Genomic DNA, 22,336 nt, shown 5'->3' on the forward strand with positions numbered 1-22,336 from the left:
AATTACTAAAAGTAACTCTTATATACAGTTAAAAAAAAGTAAACATCAAACATTCATTGAATTCAGAGAGATTTACCATAAACAATAAGTGGATGTGTTATCTTGCCAAAAGTCTTAGGGTTGGTTGAAGCTACATACATGTACATGTACCAAATTGGAAATCATTCCCATGAAAAAAAAGTCAAAGACAATGGAATATGACAGGACAGATGTCCAACCAACAGCAGTAAAACTGAGAACCCACAAAGCTTAAAGGTGACGGGATGATACAGTAAGGACATAATAACTAAGAACATATATTTATAAGCCCGACATGAGGAGAGGGGAGGAGTTAGCTGAACTAATATAAAAAAAACCTCCTCTGCTTCTCTAGGAACACCAGCCAACTGTTAATTCTAAGACATGAAAAAAAAATTAATAAACTGATTTTGTGCCTCATTTTCACAAGAAGAACTTTAAATTCAGATTTTCCTCTAATCCTCTCTCAACCTATTTCAACCGATCAGATAACTTGAAATCGAAGATTGAGGAAATACTCAAGATTTGAGGAAGTTCTCAACTTGAGAATTTTATGAAACCCAGGCTGGTTAAATTTTAAAAAAAAACATAGGCAAATTGTGTGAAACATGAAAGTCCCACAAGTACTGTAATATAACAAAAACAGGTATGGTGTATATGTCGAAGAGACAATAACCTTAAGGCCACCAATTGGTCTTCCATGAATGATGAGGAAACCCTTATACCACAGGGCAGGCTGCAGGTGGCCCCAAAACATAATCATACACAGGCAGAAAGAAAGAGTTACAAAATCATACCTAAGTTTGAATTAATTTTTTCCACTGATATAACTTACAAACATTTACATTGTTGAATGTACATTTGTAAGTCTACTAAATCATCAACAGCAGATCATTAAAATAAATTGAAACCTATGTTTTATAGTAGACTGGAGATGTATTTGATGTCACAATCAGTAATGAAAAACAATTACATGTACATAATAACCACTGTTCATTAATCAACTGGTCTATAAAACTACGATTTTACATCCAACTATCTTCAAAGAAAAGTTGATTAATTTCAGGCAAAAATTCTTAATATACTAAATATATAGCAGTACCACTACAAGCAGCTATAACTCCAATAAGTAATAAAATGCTTCACAGGATGCGACTTAATATGACTGCATAGTTCAAAATCAGAATAGTTTGGGCAATGGTAAGCAAAATATTAAAACTTGATATAACTTTTAATTGTGATAAAATGTTTAATACACCATAACTATCTGAAAATACATGTAATGAAAGTGGTTAAAGAACTTAAAATTTCAGACATACTTAAGAAATATTAAATCAATTGATAATGAGTTTGAGAAAATTCTGATTTGTTACCTTTTTTGGTCCCTTATTCAAACATGGTAAAGACTATAAGCAATTAAATAAACCCAAACCTTATATTAATGATTTTCCTTTTGTGAAATGGAAACTTGTAGTGCAACTTCTGAGTAATTAAACTCTACTCAAGCTATAGTCAGGAGACAAGAAAAATGCTTTATTGTGGACCGAATATTCAACCCCTTATCCTAAAAGAGTTAAGGTGATAGTGCTAAAAATCAATCTGAGTGTAACTTTGGTAAATTGCAAAAAACAGTTCCAAAACGTATTTGTTAATTAGAAAAACTGTGAGTCCACATTACTAGCTGTTACTCAACTCCTTCCCCTCAAGAATCTGAAGTCTTTCAGATGGAAAAACAAAACAAGAGGTACACACATTCAGATATTTATACAGTGCACATTGGCATCATGTGATAAAGAATATGTGAAAGTTTCATAAAATTCTATTCAATGACTTGAGAACTGGGGACAGACAAATAGAGGAGCAAACATACAGATAGACAGACTGATCACTATATACCCCCTTCTTTTCAAGCAACATCATCGGTTATCATAATCATCATTTTAAGGAGAGATACTGAGATCATGTGGGGCTCTTGTAGATTACTTCTCCACATAAGTTAGACTTGTAACTTCAATAAAACATAAGAAATAGAAAAATGGACCAAATCAGGTTGGCTTCAATTTAATGTCCAGTTGTCACCAAATCTCTTAATAATGCAACACTAGTTACACACGTTTATGTCAGGTAATGTTTGCTACTTAACACTTTATATGGTAATCCTAAAAATCACTCCTATGAAATTGAAAATGACTTTGTTAAAAAAATTACTAATTTCTCCAGCCACCTTCTAAACATTATTTTAAAGACATCCAATTTTGTTCAGTACAATTGTAACTACATTTGCCTTTAAAATGTGATGATAAAATGAAAATCATAGCAACAACTGTTCAGTTTTAGAAATAATTAATGGTTTAATGCGAGATAAATTTGACAATATCTCTTTAAAATATAGGCAAAAAGTATCAAAGCATCAAAAATAGAAAGACAATTAATCCAAATACATGGCCTAAACCTGAAAACAAGAATTAATTCATGACAGAATAAGGATATAACAATTCAATTTAATTATCAAACAACTAAAAAATAAAAAAATGATCAGCAGTGTCTCATAATGACAAAGACCTTAAAAAGTACATTTTGAAAGAGATTTGGATTCCATCGGAAAATCAGATGACCATCCAACATTTTCAATACTTCCAAAAAAAAAAACACAAATAAATCCATTTCCAATATGATGCATAGAGTTTTCCATCAACAAATACAAAGTACTATAGTCTATTTGATGAGAGGGGACTGAAACCCACAATAATGGGCTTTAAGGATGTAAGTACACTCCAATATGAAATCATTCAATAGTAATTTGTAGAAATATCTAGATAAAACACTCTTTAATCTATCTAATAAAATGATATCCCTGTAGTCAATATTGCCATATGTTATATATTTGTTGTTACTGGAAAAATCATGGGCATTCCTAATGATATTTGGATTCCCATAAGGCATGTACAATGTATGTAGTCACAAGAAGGGCTGAAATTTTTCCCACCATTTTCAACAATTTTCATTAATGCTTACAAAGAGAACAAGAAAAGTAATTCCAGCTAAAAATCATTTCATTTTTTTTTTACAATCAGACATGTACCATAAAAGGCAAAGTGAATATCTTCTTTTGACAGAATTCATGTAAATTAACAGCCACAAAAACTACATTATAATCATTGTTTCTCCCAGACCAAATGACAGTGTGCTTAGCAGTTCTGTCACTTTGGCACTGTGCCATCTGAACTAAATTTAAGTTTATATGCTTTATGAGTATTGAGGTATAAGTTTGGGGAGAAGCCTAAGGAGACATGCCTAATCTCAAAGTCATGAGGAGAACATTTTAACACTTTACAGATTGAACAGGGGTCCCTGAGTCTGAAATAACTCAACTATACATTTGTATTAATGTTCTACCAAGTTATTGATAAAATTGGACAAAGCCATAAAGTTAATATGGAAAGTATGAATGTCAAATTAATATGGTACTCTGTATTCCAAACAAATAGCTATTATAATAAAATGTCAACTGGATTCATATTTTATATTACAACTTTTATTTTAACATTAGGGCAATACCCTAGAATGTTAAGAATTATCTTTTTAATACAATCTATTGGATGTTTTTTGCTAATCACAAGGCATATATTACTGATCACAATTAGCACAAATAAAACAAAAATGGAATAAATTACCACAACCAAAACAAAAATGGAATAAATTACCACAACCAAAACAATCAAAGACTGAAGTCTTAAAAGTCGCTGATTGTCAAATGTTATATGCTGTTGATCTGGCTTACATCAGAAGTGGCACGAATGCAATATGCTTTAATATTGGTTGATTTTCGCTAAAATCTTGGTTTCCTTAATATGATTACTCTTTTGTAACCGTGATGACCCGAATGTTTTCCAATCACAACAACTGGTTATCAGGAAGTGCTGGTAATGTTTTTGTTCCACAAGTTTCTCTCAAAATTTTAGCGATCATTGGGTCATTTTTTATATTGACCAGGGAAATAAACAACTGGTAATGACTATCAGAGCCCCTATATATATATGTATATATATTGATCTGGTATGAAGCTAGAACTATAAAGTTATTATGGTAAACAAGGCACCGATCAGCAGCATAATGTGGTGTAGTAATATATAATTATGAAAATTATATGCGAGTGTGAAGTACTGAAATTATGAGTGCAAGAAGTCGCTAACAATATTAGCGACTTAAAAATGGGATAAAATTGTATGAACAAAGTTTACCAAACTTTGGCCTTCAATATAAAATTTGAAAATTTGATCCAAAAATACACAGGGTCCAATATTTCGGATTGTACTTTAAATTTCAGTTTTGGAATCTAAAACTTGGTTACGTTTGATACATGTACATGTATGACAAAAAAGAAATAAACAATGAAAAATACATGTACATGTGAAGGATTTGAACAGCTACTGGGCCACTGATAAAACTTTTTTTTACTTTTGAAAGTGATGATAAGACTTAATGATTTTTTAAAAAAACTTGTAGTGAAGGGGAAGGATCAATTATAAATTGAGTTACAGAAAAATATGAGTCTTATCACCTGTACAAATGGACATGTACATGTGTACAATGTAAAATTTATCACTTCAACCACTGTTGAAATTATCTTTCATGCTGAGCATATCAACAACAAAAACAGACCTTAACACCAGATTTATAACAAATATTTTTCTTAGCATAGCTACATTGAAGCATTAAAATGTATTACCAGAAAATTCCAATTGATTTTTCATTAAAGTCATTTCCCAATGGTCACAAATTACAAGTGGAATGTCCCAGTATTGATTCATCAGACCTGTTTCTACATGAAGATTTTCACAAATTACTATGGAACTTATATGTAAAAAAAAACAAAATTTATTTTCTTCATACCGGTAATGTCATTTAAAAGGAGACAAACTCCTTTTGTAACGACTTCAGACATAATTTTCTGACTTTTCACATTTGATTTGAGGAAATTTGTCAGAGAAAATTTACAGTGCCAACACAAATAATATAAGTCAATATAAATTTCTAATCAAGCATACAATTCAAGTGGAGACATGGATAAATTATCAAATTTCCTACAAGGATACTTATCCTTAAATCAAATCCAATCATATGTGATAAGTTGAGAATATTACAGTGCTCAAGATATAAAACTTCCAACAGAGAGACATTTGCAATGCATTCATTTACACATTTGATAAAAAAAAAGTACTGTTATAACCACTCAGACTGAATATATCCTATATTAATTTTCAAAAAGGCAAAAGTGAAGTTTTGTTGATCCCACTTGAGGTATATGTACAAATGTACATTTACATATATACCAGTGATCTCTTATTTACCACATTGTACATGTACATATCTGCTTAAAAAGAAAAACATATTAGTTTGATTCAGTAGATATACAAAATGTACTACAAGTACATGTAGTATTTTACATCCTGTTGTCCAGTTGTAGGTTTACAATGCTGATAATACAATGTATTCCAAGTAAAGAAAATCAATTTCCTGTCCAAGTACACCACTATCATTAAAATATTTCTCACTAAATTGGGGGTACTCTTAGAATACTTTAAAATACTTGTACATGTATCTTTTAATAATTCATAATAATTACATCTACAAGTATTTCTTACTTCAGTATTAATTTCACAGCATGGGGAAAAAGTTTGATTGACTGATTGTTTGTTTAACACCCAAGCAGCAATATTTCAGCTATATCCAGGCGATGAACATGAAATGGATGATAAAATGAACCTGAAATAATGATGAAATAAAAAATGGGATGGGACACAACAAGAATAGGGTGGATGAATTTTAACTGCCACTGGAAATAGGGAGAGGGGGTAGGGTTGGGAAATTCAGCATCCTGTGGCAAAAGAACCTACTCCTATCAAATACCACAGCAGGGTACTTTAATGTGCAAGGAATGTGGCATCATACCCAACCTGTTTCACCACTATAGTTTGCAGTCAGGTTTTCTGTATTTTAGACTGACAACCCAAGCAAGTAGCATGCCAGGGGAACCCCATTCCACCATCTGGGGCACACATCCTAGCTGCTCTTATACATGTAGATTCCAATATTGTATCATAGTCTCACCACTTGTATGACAATACATATAGTTCCTTTAAGACAACAAAACAATAGTTATAATACACAAGTGCCATTCTATAATTAGAATTATGAGAGACTTTAAAACATATAATACAACTATACACATTATAAAACACATTATTTTAAGTATTAAAGAATATAAAAATTTATTCCTTCAACTAAAAATATTGAAGCAGGTTTTGGCAACTTAATATAAAAACTCATCCAATTTAAAAAGGTAAATAAATTTTTCGTCATCAGACAAACGATTACAGTGTAAATTCAAAATTATCTCTACAGACTTCATTAAAAAGAGCAGATCTCAAATCTGACTATAATGGACAAAACATCATTTATCATCTTCTATGCAAGAATCATTACAATGAAAACAGGTTCTTTCTTCAATACTTTTATGCTCATAGTGACCAGTCTCAATCTTCAGTAGTGCAAAGCCACACCTAAATTTGGTAAATGCACTTCTATATTTATAATCAACATTACATCCCAAACATTTCTGTGTTCCATAGGAGCATTTAAATAATTTATATGAATGCAGTTTTTTACCAATGTCTTGATCTAAAATTCTATTTTCCCAATCAGCTTTAAATCTGCCAAAAAGTAACATTTCTAAATTCACAATAGACCTTTTGCTTAAAATATTATCAATATTAATAAAATTATCATCATTACATTCCTATAATTTTTCTTTTACTCTTTAACACCGGTTTTTCTTATTTATATTGAAACTCCATTGAAAAACTTTAAAATTGACTCTACATGTATCTCGAACCTTTTCCACTGTCTAAATACTGATGTCCATAGTTTAGCGCATGGTGGCCTCCAGCAACTAAATTAACCTTTTTTAACTTGATTAACTTGCCCTTTCAAAAGCTACAGAGAGCACTATATTGTGAAGGAAAGGGCTAGGACACTTTATTCTCTATAGACTTTATATATTCTTTAATTAAAGCCTTAACTATATCATTTCTCAAACCTTAAGAGTCTATATTAACTCATTTATATTTGGGGTCATTTCTATACCTTAACACAAGAAGAATGGATATGGTGAACATGTCAAAGAGACAATAATCCCATCAGGATGAAAAAGAACAGTTCAAGGCAACACTCATTGGTCTATCTAAAAATGTTTATCTGTTTACAGATACATTTGCCTAGGTCAAATTGTCTCCTTTTCATTTAACTGATTTTTTTATCTTATTTATGACATCTGCAAGAACATTAGTACATAAGCATCCTCCTAAAAAATCCCAAACAGGAAATGTATTTCTTATTTTAAAGTTTACAACAGTTTTAAGGCTATTAGGATGTTTTCTACAACCCATAGCATTATATTGCACTTCATTTTAATCATAAGCTTTCATACTCTTAGGCAGGGGGTTCAAGGGGTTCGGACTAACCCCCCATGGAAACCAACAAGCACTATTAAACTCAGCATTTAGATTGAAGTCTGACTATTAAAGCTGAGATTCGCAAGTCAATGTAACCCTCTTCACAAATACCTGCCTATGGGCATGACTTTAATGAATGAAATAGGTTTGCAACTAAAAATAAGGTCAATCGGGTGATCATTAAGACAGACACATGCAAGATACAGTTAAGTTGATAAAATTTTATCAACTTAATTGTACCTCAATCTGCACAATATAAAATATAATATTTTAAAAGTACATGTATCCTCATATATTGTAAATACATGTACACATACATGAATGCCAAAAAAGATCTGCAATTTGGCTTTAACAAAGTAAAAGTTTTCCCATGAAAATTAAAACATTGGTATATGAATATGTAGTTTTCCTTACTGAGATAATAACTTAATATTTATTCTACTTTAGTCAAACTCAAGGTATAAAAAAAATTTAAAAAATCCTGTTTTTAAGGATTTGAGAAGATAAATGGAGTATAACATTGCTTTTATCACTCAGGGATTGAGATACCAAATGTAAATATACATGTACATTGTACATGTTTTTTAACTTTAAAAACTTTTATCCAAAAAGGGTAATATTACATAGTATTTCACTCTCTTGCAATAATAGGACCATGTTAGTCTCGTATATTTGAGTGTTAAAATTTCTAGACTTTGTGTCCATGGAATTACTAGGAACAATTTGTAAGTGACCAATACACTAACACTTAATTGAAAACATAAAATTGTTTACAATGAATAACATTGTATATCTCAATTGACAGGTGCTTGATTTCTGATGACTGAACATTATGGTCATGTGGTAGTTTCTAATGAAGGGAAATGCATTGCGTTCCAAATTAACAAAACAATGTGGGTAACGTTAAAAGTCACTAAATTATTTGAAAGGGGGGTGCTCCAAAGATGTGTATGGGAAAAAAACTCACGTTCCAAGACGTTTCTTGAAGTCGTAACGCCTCCGTATATCCTCTTTCCCTTGGTGCTTCTTATCACTGTCCCCTTTCTTACCAAACAGTGGCATTATGTCCAAAATGAAAGAGAAATTATGCGACAAAATAAAATTCGTACGTCCCTCTCAAGTCATTTGTGTATTCGCACGACTTCTCATTCAACACTTTTACATGTCACGTGACGACACAAAATGGAAGGCGAGTTTGCATATGTTAAAGAAAATCAATAGTTGTCAGCTGTCATTATGTAATTAATACTATCGCTTATAAATCAATTACTATAATCCAATTAAATTCTTTATTTATTCGTAAAATTACATTTGTAAATTGACCACTGTCAGAGTTTGATATAAATTTGTATCAATTAAGAATTATAAAGCGTCAACTCATTGCACGAGTGAACTATTTTAAAGTTGAAATAGTATATTTTTCTCTCTTTTTTTCTCAATTTTGATATGTAAAAAAAGTTTTATCATTCTAATAATGGTAAATAGTTGAAAAACTATGATTTTGGTCTACTGCGTATTTCGCCAGGATAGGCAGTGTATATTAGATGCCTTAATGTTAGAATAAAACTTGTATTTATGAAGTTCCTGGCCAAGGCCATTCTTCGCATGTAATACAGAAAAATATTATTCGGTCTCTTAAATGGAAATGCCCTCATTCTCGCCCATTCTTGTCTACTGACGATCACCGAGTCTCTTTCTGTTTCTTTTGCGCCAATTTTTGGAAATATTTACTATTTCATTTGTAAAGTGATTGCTGCTTTATACTAAACAATTTCGTTAGGTGGTGAATATTCTTATTTGTTTCGTTATGTGGTGAACTTTCTCTATCGTCAGTCACGTCATCAAGTAAGATTTAGACGTCGTAGAAAACGAATCTCTCCGTCAAATCCTTGCTAAATGTCCCGAATTCCAAGAACCACGCTTAATAAATCGGAAATTCAATTTAAAATTTTTATGAATGCCGTAGAGGACTATGCCAGAAAATGGATAAAACGAAAATAAGGAAACCTTACTCTATGTCAGAGTGGGTGAAAGCTGTGATGTCTTTAATCCTGAAGCACATGAGATTTCTAAGTAGATCAATGAGTGTCAGTGCTATATCAGTTTCCTAATATCTCGATGTAAAAAAAAACATTGTCTATTGTTGTACCGGTGAACAAAGCCCAAAACAACATTGTTTTTGTGTGTTGGACGAATCACATTCAACGTTTAGTATCGGAGGTGGATGTAGAAAAATACTGGCAATAATAAGACAGCTTGTAACATATTCTGAAAAAAATGATTGAAAGCCATAAATCCGTTCCATCATTTTTCGGTCTTTCTACAGAAGACGATGCTACAAAATGAACTACCATGCCTCTTTCAAAACTATCAACTGCCACACTAACAGCTGTCAAAGAGGGTCTCCACTCTTATTACGCCACTTCTTACTCTCAGAAGATCATTATCGGAACATATCAAGACCTATGGTTTTTCAATCCTTATCGGAATCACTATCGGAACATATCAAGACCTATGGTTTTTCAATCCTTTACACTATATTAATCTCCATACTCCGCTGAAATCCCGATTCAAAAGCATTTTACATCGTTGATACTTCAACTTCAACTTCATTCCAGTTGAAACAAAATTGTGTTCCGCTACTTATACCGACATATTCCTTCTTTTATCTCAATTTACGCCATACAGATGACGTTTTGTTCAAAACAATCCTAGATTCGGGTTTTAAACAGCGCATCTACCAAGAAAGGCAATATAAACACCAAGGAATCAACCTCGTATCTTGACCTACTCATAGAGATAGATGGAAAGGGAAAACCCATAACCAAACTTTACTACAAACGCGATGACTTCTCATTCCGCACTGCTAACTTTCCTTTCTTTGGTGGCAACATTCCTTCAACACCTGCGTATGGAATATCATATCACAACTCTTACCTTATACTAGAGCTTGCTAAAACTACACGGACTTTTTGTATCGTGCTAGACTCCTTGAAATTAGACTCCTGAAACATGCTTTTGATTTGTACACCGTGTAACTTGGAAAGAGAACAAACCAATCAGAAAGCTGGTTACAAGTGAAACTAAATTAGATTGTGATTACTTTGATATGCGTAACAACTAAGAAAAAAACATGACTTACGGCCAAACTATAAGACACTACGCGTTTTCAGAATATAAGATCGTCTATTAAGTCTGATTGACTATTATTCCAATAATGCACAGTAATTCTGTTCTTTTGTAGAATGACAAAACACGCTACATTAAAGAGCAGAAATCCTTAGAAACAGGTACGCTATTCAAATTTGATAACTTCATAATAAAGACATGCATCTTCAAAAGAAGCTAATTTGGACCTATAAGCAACAAATTGGAATATATGTAACATCATCCAGAACTCACTCAATTCGTATTGTACAAAATGGATTAAGCGTGATTTAGATTCTTTCTTCAAAACAATTATGAAAATGAAAATAGTTGATATCCAAATAAAACATTTCGAGGAACACTTGGAAAACATAATTTACGCCGTATTTTCTGAATAAAACATAAACTGAATGAACTCGGCACGGAATGCGTTTTTATTTCTGCTGATAAAGCTGCACATGATAATGTTGTTATTGGAAGTAATATTTATATTGAAATTCTACAAAAAGAAATTAAGAACACCTAAGTTCCAACTGACTAAACTTTCAGAAAAGTGAAATTGTTAACAAATACAAAATTGTCGCTATCTCTTTAAAGGATGAGCCTAGCAGTGTAAAACTGGCTTCCCACACTTCGCAAATAACTTAATAAATATAGATTGATTTCCAATTCAAGTCCTTTTTCAACAACCAGACTTACTTGCGCGCTCGATACCATAAAATATTATAAAATATCCAATCATGAATTTTTGTAACAAAGCTTATGAAAATAGTAGTAGTAAATCGTTTTGGAGTGCTAAAAACTCGCTAGAAGTATTTTGATAAATAACATGCCCATATGGGATCTTTCGACTCCGTTCAAAGTTTTGATACCCAATACACTACACTTTCGCGTAATCTCATAAAACAAAACTTCGTATATCTTAAATGATCGTTTGATAAATCGGGATGTGAATATATTTGTTTAAATTCTTCTAGATATTTTAGTAACCGAAAACATAGAAACTACATTAACCGGACTTCCTCTTAGACATTTCCGTTCGTTTTGGCGATACCGTTTGTCGCCGAGATATTGGAATTTTCGTTCTTGGAACAATATCCGATTAGAAGCCGAACCCCGTACTGGATTCGTTCTACTCGATCTAGACTTGTCGAATAATTTGTTCGGCTGTGGGTTTATTGACTCAACACGCTCTGTAAGTAAGATATATGGTACGTTCAGACACATTTAGCATTTTCTTCTTTGGGGTGGGAGGAGGGTGGGAAGCTGGGAAAAACCGTTATTACGATAATTTTATTTTTATCAGCTCCCCCCGCCCCGACACCAGTATAAAAAAGGTCGGTGCCTTAATGAAATGTATATAATATTTCTTTACAAGAATATCAATCCTCTATGCACCACTGTGACAATTTCCATTCCAGAGGAGGAAAATTAATTACAGAAGTTGAAAGTAAGATTTTACATCAAAATGAGTCGCATTGACAAGATGGTCAAGAAGCCCGACAATCAACAAATTCAATGGACATGTTTTTTTAATTGTTTTTTGTTTTTTGTTTTTGTTTTTGATGGATTTGTAATTTTCAGCGAACACAACAGGCCAATGGTTAGTCAGCATCTCTCAACGTTTCTCGATCACAAATTTGGACTGTGTCCTCTTTATAGAGATTTCGACCCCAGAAAGTTGTTTATTGACGACATTATAGAAAACACGGGTAAAAATTCTACTGGTTCTAGTTGTTAACCTTGCCCAAAGTAAATGGTGTGTGTAAGAGATTCTTCTTACTCATGAAATATTTGTACAAGGTGGACCCGATTCTGTGTTGTGCATCAAAGAAATCAATCGTGTTTATAAACATATAAAACTGGCATAGATTCGACTCTGAAAGTTACTGCTCAACCAAAACGTCTCAAATTTGGTATTATTCGATAGATAATTAATTTTTTTCTACATATTAAAACCACAAAAAACTAATTTTCATGAAAGAGTTTGCCAAAAATTGTAAAATATCACTCCCTCCCCTAGAAAGCTAGTCTCAGTATCAAAAAATAATTTTTATTCACAGCATGACCCAGAATTTTTTAAGGGGTGGAAGTTCTAGAAAAAAGAGGCTCCAAGCTAATATTTCCTATTTTTGCCAAAGCTTTGCACGAAATTAACAAAATTTTCCCAAAAGAGGTAGCGGGATCCTCTGAACCCCTCACTGACTGTGAAACTTTTTATCATCAAGTTTTCTTCCCGTATAAATGAACTTGGCAATAATAATCTTATTCAAAGCTTTTTTTCCCGAAACGTCCATGCGAAAGATCCGCGGGGTTTCACATTTATAACCAAAAATACGTGCGATACATGCAGAAATAGTGCAATATCCACGTAGACCTATTTGAACCTCTCTGTACCATAAACGTAGTATAATCAAACACACCGAACCACCAGGAATTCGAAGCGTGCATTTAGAAGTTTCTTTTGGTATGATCTTGATCGTGATACATTTGGAGGCAACATTAATGGATGTGAAGTTCAAAGCATTATATCTGCAGGCTAATTGACTCCTGACTCAGAAATCGGAACCATTTGCGAGGAGTAAAATGACGAAACCGATATTGAAGTTATTGATGAACTCATTACTTAAGGTTGCCGTTGACCTTCGACGCGATCGAACAACCGAATACCGCACATAAAATCAAAATACTGACGTACTATGGCAATTAAAAGCGAATAAGGCACTTTTACTTAAATTTCATAACGATAGAAATTGGATGTCTTGTAACGCCCAAAACACTCATTTTTTTCGCATTCTGGTTATTTAATATCACAGCGACTTTTGGTTTAATAAAGTGTAATAATTGTAAATCTGTTCCCAAAAACAAATCAATCCCACACATTTACATGTTTGTAAATTAGTCCTATAACACGAGGTTATTGATAAACATTTCTTTTTTTTTTTAAGATAGGACGAAAAGACTTCGATATATCAAACTTGTAAGGCTCAGGTCACAGGCAGTTGGAACCAGATTTTTTTTAAATCACAAAAAATATCATTAGATCATTTTGTTTCAATATTTGAGTTGTTATGTGTGTTCTCAGACATGTCCGCTATTTATTTAATGCTGTTTATACTATGCCCAATTTTTCGTCTCCTCTAACGTTTGTAATGGAATCAAGCCACTAGTGACAAGGGAGCATTCTATCAGAAATATTTGCTTCAAGTCCTTAAACTAACGAAAAATTCAAGTCTGAATCTTTTTTTTTTTCAAAATTTGTTGAAGAATTGCCCATTTAATGAGGGTTTCAATAAAGAACCACAAAAAAATCGAAGTTTTATTGCAATCTTGATGTAACGAAACACGAAAAAAAATAATAAAACAATCCATTCCATTGCAAAATTAATTACATGTAATCTAAAAAAAATGCCTTTCAGTTGTCAAGGTTTTGCCTTTCAAAAATTCCTTGTTAAACCAAAATACATCGGAATCTTTCCGTTTTTACTCAATTTTAACATGCACTAGCCAAATACACCAAGTGTTTTGGATACTACCGGAAGATTTGAACTGGTGGGTACAATAAAATGTTTTTGTTTTTTTTTCATTTTTCTTTCATTTCGGATCAAATTCCCCAAAAAAAGAGATTCATATAAAAACCTCAAAAGTTACTCGCAGGGGCCGGATGGATTGCCAAACTTAAACTTTTATACATATAAAGTATAGACCATTTATTTTTCTTGGGCTTTTATTTTTATGCTGGCAAGAATGTTTTGCCCGCTTCTTAGGCCAGATTATTGTTTCATTATGACTGAATATTTTTTTAACATAATACATATTCATTGTACAGTTATACGTTTTGAAAACCCTTCGTGGCCTGTGCATTTACTGGAATAAAAAATCCAAATCACAGAGAACAAGCAGAGAGAATAAGAGAAAATATATCTATTAGCACGACGTTAACATTTTTGTTGTTCGTATAGGACAGGAAACTAGGGTGTTTACTCAGACCCACGACTGTGTTATTTTCCCTTCATGTGTCATTGTTCAATGTTTATTCCATTTTCTTCTGTGGTTGTTTTGTTTGTTTGTTGGGGTTTAACGTCCAAGCAGCAATATTTCAGCTATATTCAGACGATGAACATGAAATTGATGATAACATGAACATGAAATGATGATGAAATGAAAAAGGGATGGGACACAAGGACAATGGGGTCGACAAATTTTGATTGCCACTGGAAATAGGGAGAGGTGGATAGGGTCGGGCAATTTAGCCTCCTCTGGCGGAGCCCTATGGTTCCTACTCCGGGAGAATACCACAGTAGGGTTCTTTAACGTGCGAGGACCGTGGCATCTTTCCCAACACGGTGCACCATTATGGTTTGCAGTCAGGTTTTCCGTATTATAGCCTGACAACCCCAGCATATAATACACCAGGGGTACCCCATTCAACCACCTGGGGCACACAGTTGCTCTGTGGGTAGAGCTCCCTAGCCCCCGGCTAGGGTTCTGAGCACTATTTAGTCGCCTTTTACGACAAGCTTAGCGCTGCTGCAGGCCTATTCTTTTAACACCCGGACCTGCACAGGGCTCTTCTGTGGTACAAAGATGGATACAAGATATCAAAAGGGGGCTCAAGCAGATCCCTCGTATAATGAGCTAATGTTCTAAATGTTCTATGTTTATGTGTTTAAGCAGATGACAAAAAAATAAATTTCAATAAACAGTCATTTTGATAGTTGGCAAATTATAATAAACACAAGTGCAAGATTTTTAATATAATGCAAGATTTTATATTCTAATTCAAGATTTGTTCATTAATGTGCAAGATTTTTTCATTAATATGCAAGATTTTTTCATTGATATGCAAGATATTTGATTGTAATGCAAGATTTTTTTTTATTATAATGTAAGATTTCTTATTGACATGCAAGAATGTTTTCATTACTATGTAAGATTTTTTTCATTAATATGCAAGATTGTTTTATTATGATGCAAAGATCGTTTATAAATATGTAAGATTTTTCATTAATATTGAAGATTTTTTCATTATAATGCAAGAATTTTCTTATTAATACTAGTAACTAAGATTTTTTCATTAATATGGAAGATTTTTTTAATTATAATGCAAGAATTTTTTTATTTATATTTCAACCTTTTTTTTTGTTCATTGATGTCATAGCAGGCGCTTCGATGTAACTCCTATTTTCATTGGTTGATAGTAGCACGCCAGTGACGCTTCAAACAGACCAGTTGACATTTAGAGCCCGAACTCCTCCATCGTTCGGGTCAAGTAGGATCACCGTGCTGTGCATATTAATCGCAATACACCATTCTGATGTAGCCCTGTGCAGGTCCGGGTGTGAAAAGATTAGGCCTGCAGCAGCGCTAAGCTTGTCGTAAAAGGCGACTAAATAGTGCTCAGAACCCTAGCCGGGGGCTAGGGAGTTCTGCCCACAGAGCAACTGGGATGTGAGCCCCAGGTGGTGGAATGGGGTACCCCTGGCGTGTTACATGCTGGGGTTGTCAGGCTATAATACGAAAAATCTGACCGCAAACCATAGTGGTGCAGCGTGTTGGGAAAGATGCCACGTTCCTCGCACGTTAAAGAACCCTGCTGTGGTATTCGATAGGAGTAGAAACCTTTGCGCTCCGCCACAAGAGGCTAAATTGCCCGACCCTACCCATCTGTCCCTATTTTCAGTGGCAATCAAAATTTGTCGACCCCATTGTCCTTGTGTCCCATTCCTTTCTCATTTCATAATTATTTCATGTTCATTTTATCATCAATTTCATGTTCATCGTCTGGATATAGCTGAAATATTGCTGCTCGGACGTTAAAACCCAACAAACAAACAAACAAACCATTCTGATGTACAATAATCAGACGTCTTACTTAATCAATATTTCTAATTTGGTAAGCAACTATATCTAAGTTGCTTAACTTTGAATAAGAGAGTTTACAATCTAAAAAAAATGTAGTAGTCAGTGGCCAGGAGGTCCACCGTGCACCCACACTCATCGACATGACGTGTTGTATTTACATTTATTCCTCTTTAAAGTTTTCTTATGAAATTTATGAGATATCTTCTATTTTGATAAGATATCTTAAAAAGTTAAAAAATATCTTTTAAATTTTATGAGATATGTCATATAATGTACAGTTAAGATATCTTTTTAAATATTTGAAATATCTGATAAAGTATGTAGATATCGTATTAAGTTGATAAGATATTTTATATTAAAAACGTTCATAAAATATCTTATAAAGTGTTGAGATTTCTTATAAAGTTTATGATGTCTTTTAAGTTTTGCTTTATAAGATATCTCACAAACCTTATAAGATATCTTATTAACATTTTTAATATAAGATATATGGCACGCCATATTTATTACATGTTCAGAGATATCCTACAAATATTATTATCTTATATTAAAAACATAAATAAGATATTTTATAAAGTTTATGAGAGATTTCTTATATACATGTACTATAAAATATATCTCGTATATTTAATGAGATCTTTTAAAGAAAAAAAAACATATAATATATTTTCAAGATGTCTTATGAAAGATATAATATATCTCATAAACTTCAGAAGATATTTCATAAACTTTATAAGATATCCCATAAACTTTAGAAGATACCACATAAACTTTATTAGATATCTTATTAAGTACAAGAGATATCTTCAACAGGGAATAAATATCAATACGGCGTGCCATACATCAACTCCTGATTATGATAGTCGGTTAACTTATTTACGAATCAATTTACCGCCAAAGAATGTTCCGGGATCAATATTTTACAATAAACATATATTATAATATTGTATCAACAAATCCCAAGATTTTTGTATTTTCGAAGTTTTTATCCTGTGATATACATTGTAACAAATGCAATGAAATGGAAAAAAAATGGTCAGAAATGGCTGCATTTCGTTTACCGTTTGTCCGGAATAAGATATTCGACAGGCCTGTTATCTTACTCCACGATATGGGGCCCATACCTGATACTTGATACCAAGTATCAAGAGGCTGCGATTGGAAGTTTCTGAGTCTTACCAAAGTATTTTCCCTTATATATTAATGAAAAAAATCTTGTATATTAATAAGAAAATTTTGAATAAAAATCGAAAGTGAGGAATTTTGCAACACATAACTTGCCATATCAGTGTGTTTCGATAAAATAATTATAATGTGGGAGGTGTACATTTAAATGTGATTTGATATTTTTATATCTCAGTTTACGCCATACAGATGACGTTTTGTTCAAAACAATCCTAGATTCGGGTTTTAAACAGCGCATCTGCCAAGAAAGGCAATATAAACACCAAGGACTCAGCCTCGTATCTTGACCTACTCATAGAGATAGATGGAAAGGGAAAACCCATAACCAAACTTTACTACAAACGCGATGACTTCTCATTCCGCACTGCTAACTTTCCTTTCTTTGGTGGCAACATTCCTTCAACAACTGCGTATGGAATATCATATCACAACTCTTACCTTATACTAGAGCTTGCTTAAACTGCACGGACTTTTTGTATCGTGCTAGACTCCTTGAAATTAGACTCCTGAAACATGCTTTTGATTTGTACACCGTGTAACTTGGAAAGAGAACAAACCAATCAGAAAGCTGGTTACAAGTGAAACTAAATTAGATTGTGATTACTTTGATATGCGTAACAACTAAGAAAAAAAACATGACTTACGGCCAAACTATAAGACACTACGCGTTTCCAGAATATAAGATCGTCTATTAAATCTGATTGACTATTATTCCAATAATGCACAGTAATTCTGTTCTTTTGTAGAATGACAAAACACGCTACATTAAAGAGCAGAAATCCTTAGAAACAGGTACGCTATTTAAATTTGATAACTTCATAATAAAGACATGCATCTTCAAAAGAAGCTAATTTGGACCTATAAGCAACAAATCGGAATAAATGTAACATCATCCAGAACTCACTCAATTCGTATTGTACAAAATGGATTAAGCGTGATTTAGATTCTTTCTTCAAAACAGTTATGAAAATGAAAATAGTTGATATCCAAATAAAACATTTCGAGGAACACTTAAAAAACGTAATTTACACCGTATTTTCTGAATAAAACATAAACTGAATGAACTCGGCACGGAATGCGTTTTTATTTCTGCTGATAAAGCTGCACATGATAATGTTGTTATTTGAAGTAATATTTATATTGAAATTCTACAAAAAGAAATTAAGAACACCTAAGTTCCAACTGACTAAACTTTCAGAAAGTGAAATTGTTAACAAATACAAAATTGTTGCTATCTCTTTAAAGGATGAGCCTAGCAGTATAAAACTGGCTTCCTATACTTCGCAAATAACTTAATAAATATAGATTGATTTCCAATTCAAGTCCTTTTTCAACAACCAGACTTACTTGCGCGCTCGATACCATAAAATATCATAAAATATCCAATCATGAATTTTTGTAACAAAGCTCATGAAAATAGTAGTAGTAAATCTTTTTGGAGTGTTAAAAACTCGCTAGAAGTATTTTGATAAATAATATGCCCATATGGGATCTTTCGACTCCGTTCAAAGTTTTGATACCCAATACACTACACTTCCGCGTAATCTCATAAAACAAAAACTTCGTATATCTTATTTAATAATCTTTTGATAAATCGGGATGTGAATATATTTGTTTAAATTCTTCTAGATATTTTTTTAGTAACCGAAGACATAGAAACTACATTAACTGGACTTCCTCTTAGACATTTCCGTTCGTTTTGGCGATACCGTTTGTCGCCGAGATATTAGAATTTTCGTTCTTGGAACAATATCCGATTAGAAGCCGAACCCCATACTGGATTCGTTCTACTCGATCTAGACTTGTCGAATAATTTGTTCGGCTGTGGGTTTATTGACTCAACACGCTCTGTAAGTAAGATATATGGTACGTTCAGACACATCTAGCATTTTCTTCTTTGGGGCGGGAGGAGGGTGGGAAGCTGGGAAAAACCGTTATTACGATAATTTTATTTTTATCAAAATAATCCCAGCTCCCCCCGCCCCGACACCAGTATAAAAAAGGTCGGTGCCTTAATGAAATGTATATAATATTTCTTTACAAGAATATCAATCCTCTATGCACCACTGTGACAATTTCCATTCCAGAGGAGGAAAATTAATTACAGAAGTTGAAAGTAAGTCAGGGTGGTCGTATTCTCTATTCGCTCAAAGTCGTGGCGTGTGGCTCTGTTGTCGGTTTTCAATCAAGATTTTACATCAAAATGAGTCGCATTGACAAGATGGCCAAGAAGCCCGACAATTAACAAATTCAATGGACATGTTTTTTTTTTGTTTTTTTTGTTTTTTTTTGTTTTTTGTTTTTTTGTTTTTTTTTTTATGGATTTGTAATTTTTAGCGAACACAACAGGCCAATGGTTAGTCAGCATCTCTCAACGTTTCTCGATCACAAATTTGGACTGTGTCTCCTTTATAGAGATTTCGACCCCAGAAAGTTGTTTATTGATGACATTATAGAAAACACGGGTAAAAATTCTACTGGTTCTAGTTGTTAACCTTGCCCAAAGTAAATGGTGTGTGTAAGAGATTCTTCTTACTCATGAAACATTTGTACAAGGTGGACCCGATTCTGTGTTGTGCATCAAAGAAATCAATCGTGTTTATAAACATATAAAACTGGCATAGATTCGACTCTGAAACTCTGAAAGTTACTGCTCCACCAAAACGTCTCAAATTTGGTATTATTCGATAGATAATTAATTTTTTTCTACATATTAAAACCACAAAAAACTAATTTTCATGAAAGAGTTTGCCAAAAATTGTAAAATATCACTCCTACCCCTAGAAAGCTAGTCTCAGTATCAAAAAATAATTTTTATTCACAGCATGACCCAGAATTTTTTAAGGGGTGGAGGTTCTAGAAAAAAGAGGCCCCAAGCTAATATTTCCTATTTTTGCCAAAGCTTTGCACGAAATTAACAAAATTTTCCCAAAAGAGGTAGCGGGGATCCTCTGAACCCCTCACTGACGGTGAAACTTTTTATCATCAAGTTTTCTTCCCGTATAAATGAACTTGGCAATAATAATCTTATTCGAAGCTTTCTTTCCCGAAACGTCCATACGAAAGATCCGCGGGGTTTCACATTTATAACAAAAAATACGTGCGGTACATGCAGAAATAGTGCAATATCCACGTAGACCTATTTGAACCTCTCTGTACCATAAACGTAGTTTAATCAAACACACCGAACCACCAGGAATTCGAAGCGTGCATTTAGAAGTTTCTTTTGATATGATCGTGATCGTGATACATTTGGAGGCAACATTAATGGATGTGAAGTTCAAAGCATTACATCTGCAGGCTAATTGACTCCTGACTCAGAAATCGGAACCATTTGCGAGGAGTAAAATGACGAAACCGATATTGAAGTTATTGATGAACTCATTACTTAAGGTTGCCGTTGACCTTCGACGCGATCGAACAACCGAACACCGCACATAAAATCAAAATACTGACGTACTATGGCAATTAAAAGCGAATAAGGCACTTTTACTTAAATTTCATAACGATAGAAATTGGATGTCTTGTAATGCCCAAAACACTCATTTTTTTCGCATTCTGGTTATTTAATATCACAGCGACTTTTGTTTTAATAAAGTGTAATAATTGTAAATCTGTCCCCGAAAACAAATCAATCCCACACGTTTACATGTTTGTAAATTATTCCTATAACACGAGGTTATTGATAAACATTTCTTTTTTTTTAAGATAGGACTAAAAGACTTCGATATATCAAACTTGTAAGGCTCAGGTCACAGGCAGTTGGGACCAGATTTTTTTTAAATCACAAAAAATATCATTAGATCATTTTGTTTCAATATTTGAGTTATTATGTGTGTTCTCAGACATGTCCGCTATTTAATGCTGTTTATACTATGCCCAATTTTTCGTCTCCTTCTCTAACGTTTGTAATGGAATCAAGCCGCTAGTGATAAGGGAGCATTCTATCAGAAATATTTGCTTCAAGTCCTTAAACTAACGAAAAATTCAAGTCTGAATCTTTTTTTCAAAATTTGTTGAAGAATTGCCCATTTAATGAGGGTTTCAATAAAGAACCACAAAAAAAATCGAAGTTTTATTGCAATTTTGATGTAACGAAACACGAAAAAAAAAAAACAAAAACAATCCATTCCATTGTAAAATTAATTACATGTAATCTAAAAAAAATGCCTTTCAGTTGTCAAGGTTTTGCCTTTCAAAAATTCCTTGTTAAACCAAAATACATCGGAATCTTTCCGTTTTAACATGCACTAGCCAAATACACCAAGCGTTTTGGATACTACCGGAAGATTTGAACTGGTGGGTACAATAAATTTTTTTTTTCATTTTTCTTTCATTTCGGATCAAATTCCCAAAAAAAAGAGATTCATATAAAAACCTCAAAAGTTACTCGCATGGGCTGGATGGATTGCCAAATTTAAACATTTATACATATAAAGTATAGACCATTTATTTTTCACAGAGAACAAGCAGAGAGAATAAGAGAAAATATATCTATTAGCGCGACGTTAACATTTTTGTTGTTCGTATAGGAAAGGAAACTAGGGTGTTTACTCAGACCCACGACTGTGTTATTTTCCCTTCATGTGTCATTGTTAAATGTTTAT

At 33.0% G+C, this 22,336-nt stretch overlaps 1 protein-coding gene across 1 annotated transcript in view; it reads right to left on the reverse strand.

Moving 5' to 3' along the window:
* LOC148627582 (calcium/calmodulin-dependent protein kinase type 1-like) overlaps nt 1–8,713 on the reverse strand; it is a 63,101-nt gene extending 54,388 nt beyond the window's left edge. Inside the window, exon 1 of the mRNA XM_088575391.1 lies at nt 8,500–8,713. Within this exon, the coding sequence (XP_088431517.1) occupies nt 8,500–8,594 (95 nt within the window). The 5' untranslated portion in view covers nt 8,595–8,713. The remainder of the gene's footprint in view (nt 1–8,499) is intronic.
* Nucleotides 8,714–22,336: the final 13,623 nt, after the last annotated feature.

This window comes from Perna viridis, chromosome 1 (genome assembly GCF_037379345.1).
Source record: "Perna viridis isolate PV_CMFRI_1.1 ecotype Kerala chromosome 1, ASM3737934v1, whole genome shotgun sequence".
NCBI lineage: Eukaryota > Metazoa > Mollusca > Bivalvia > Mytilida > Mytilidae > Perna > Perna viridis.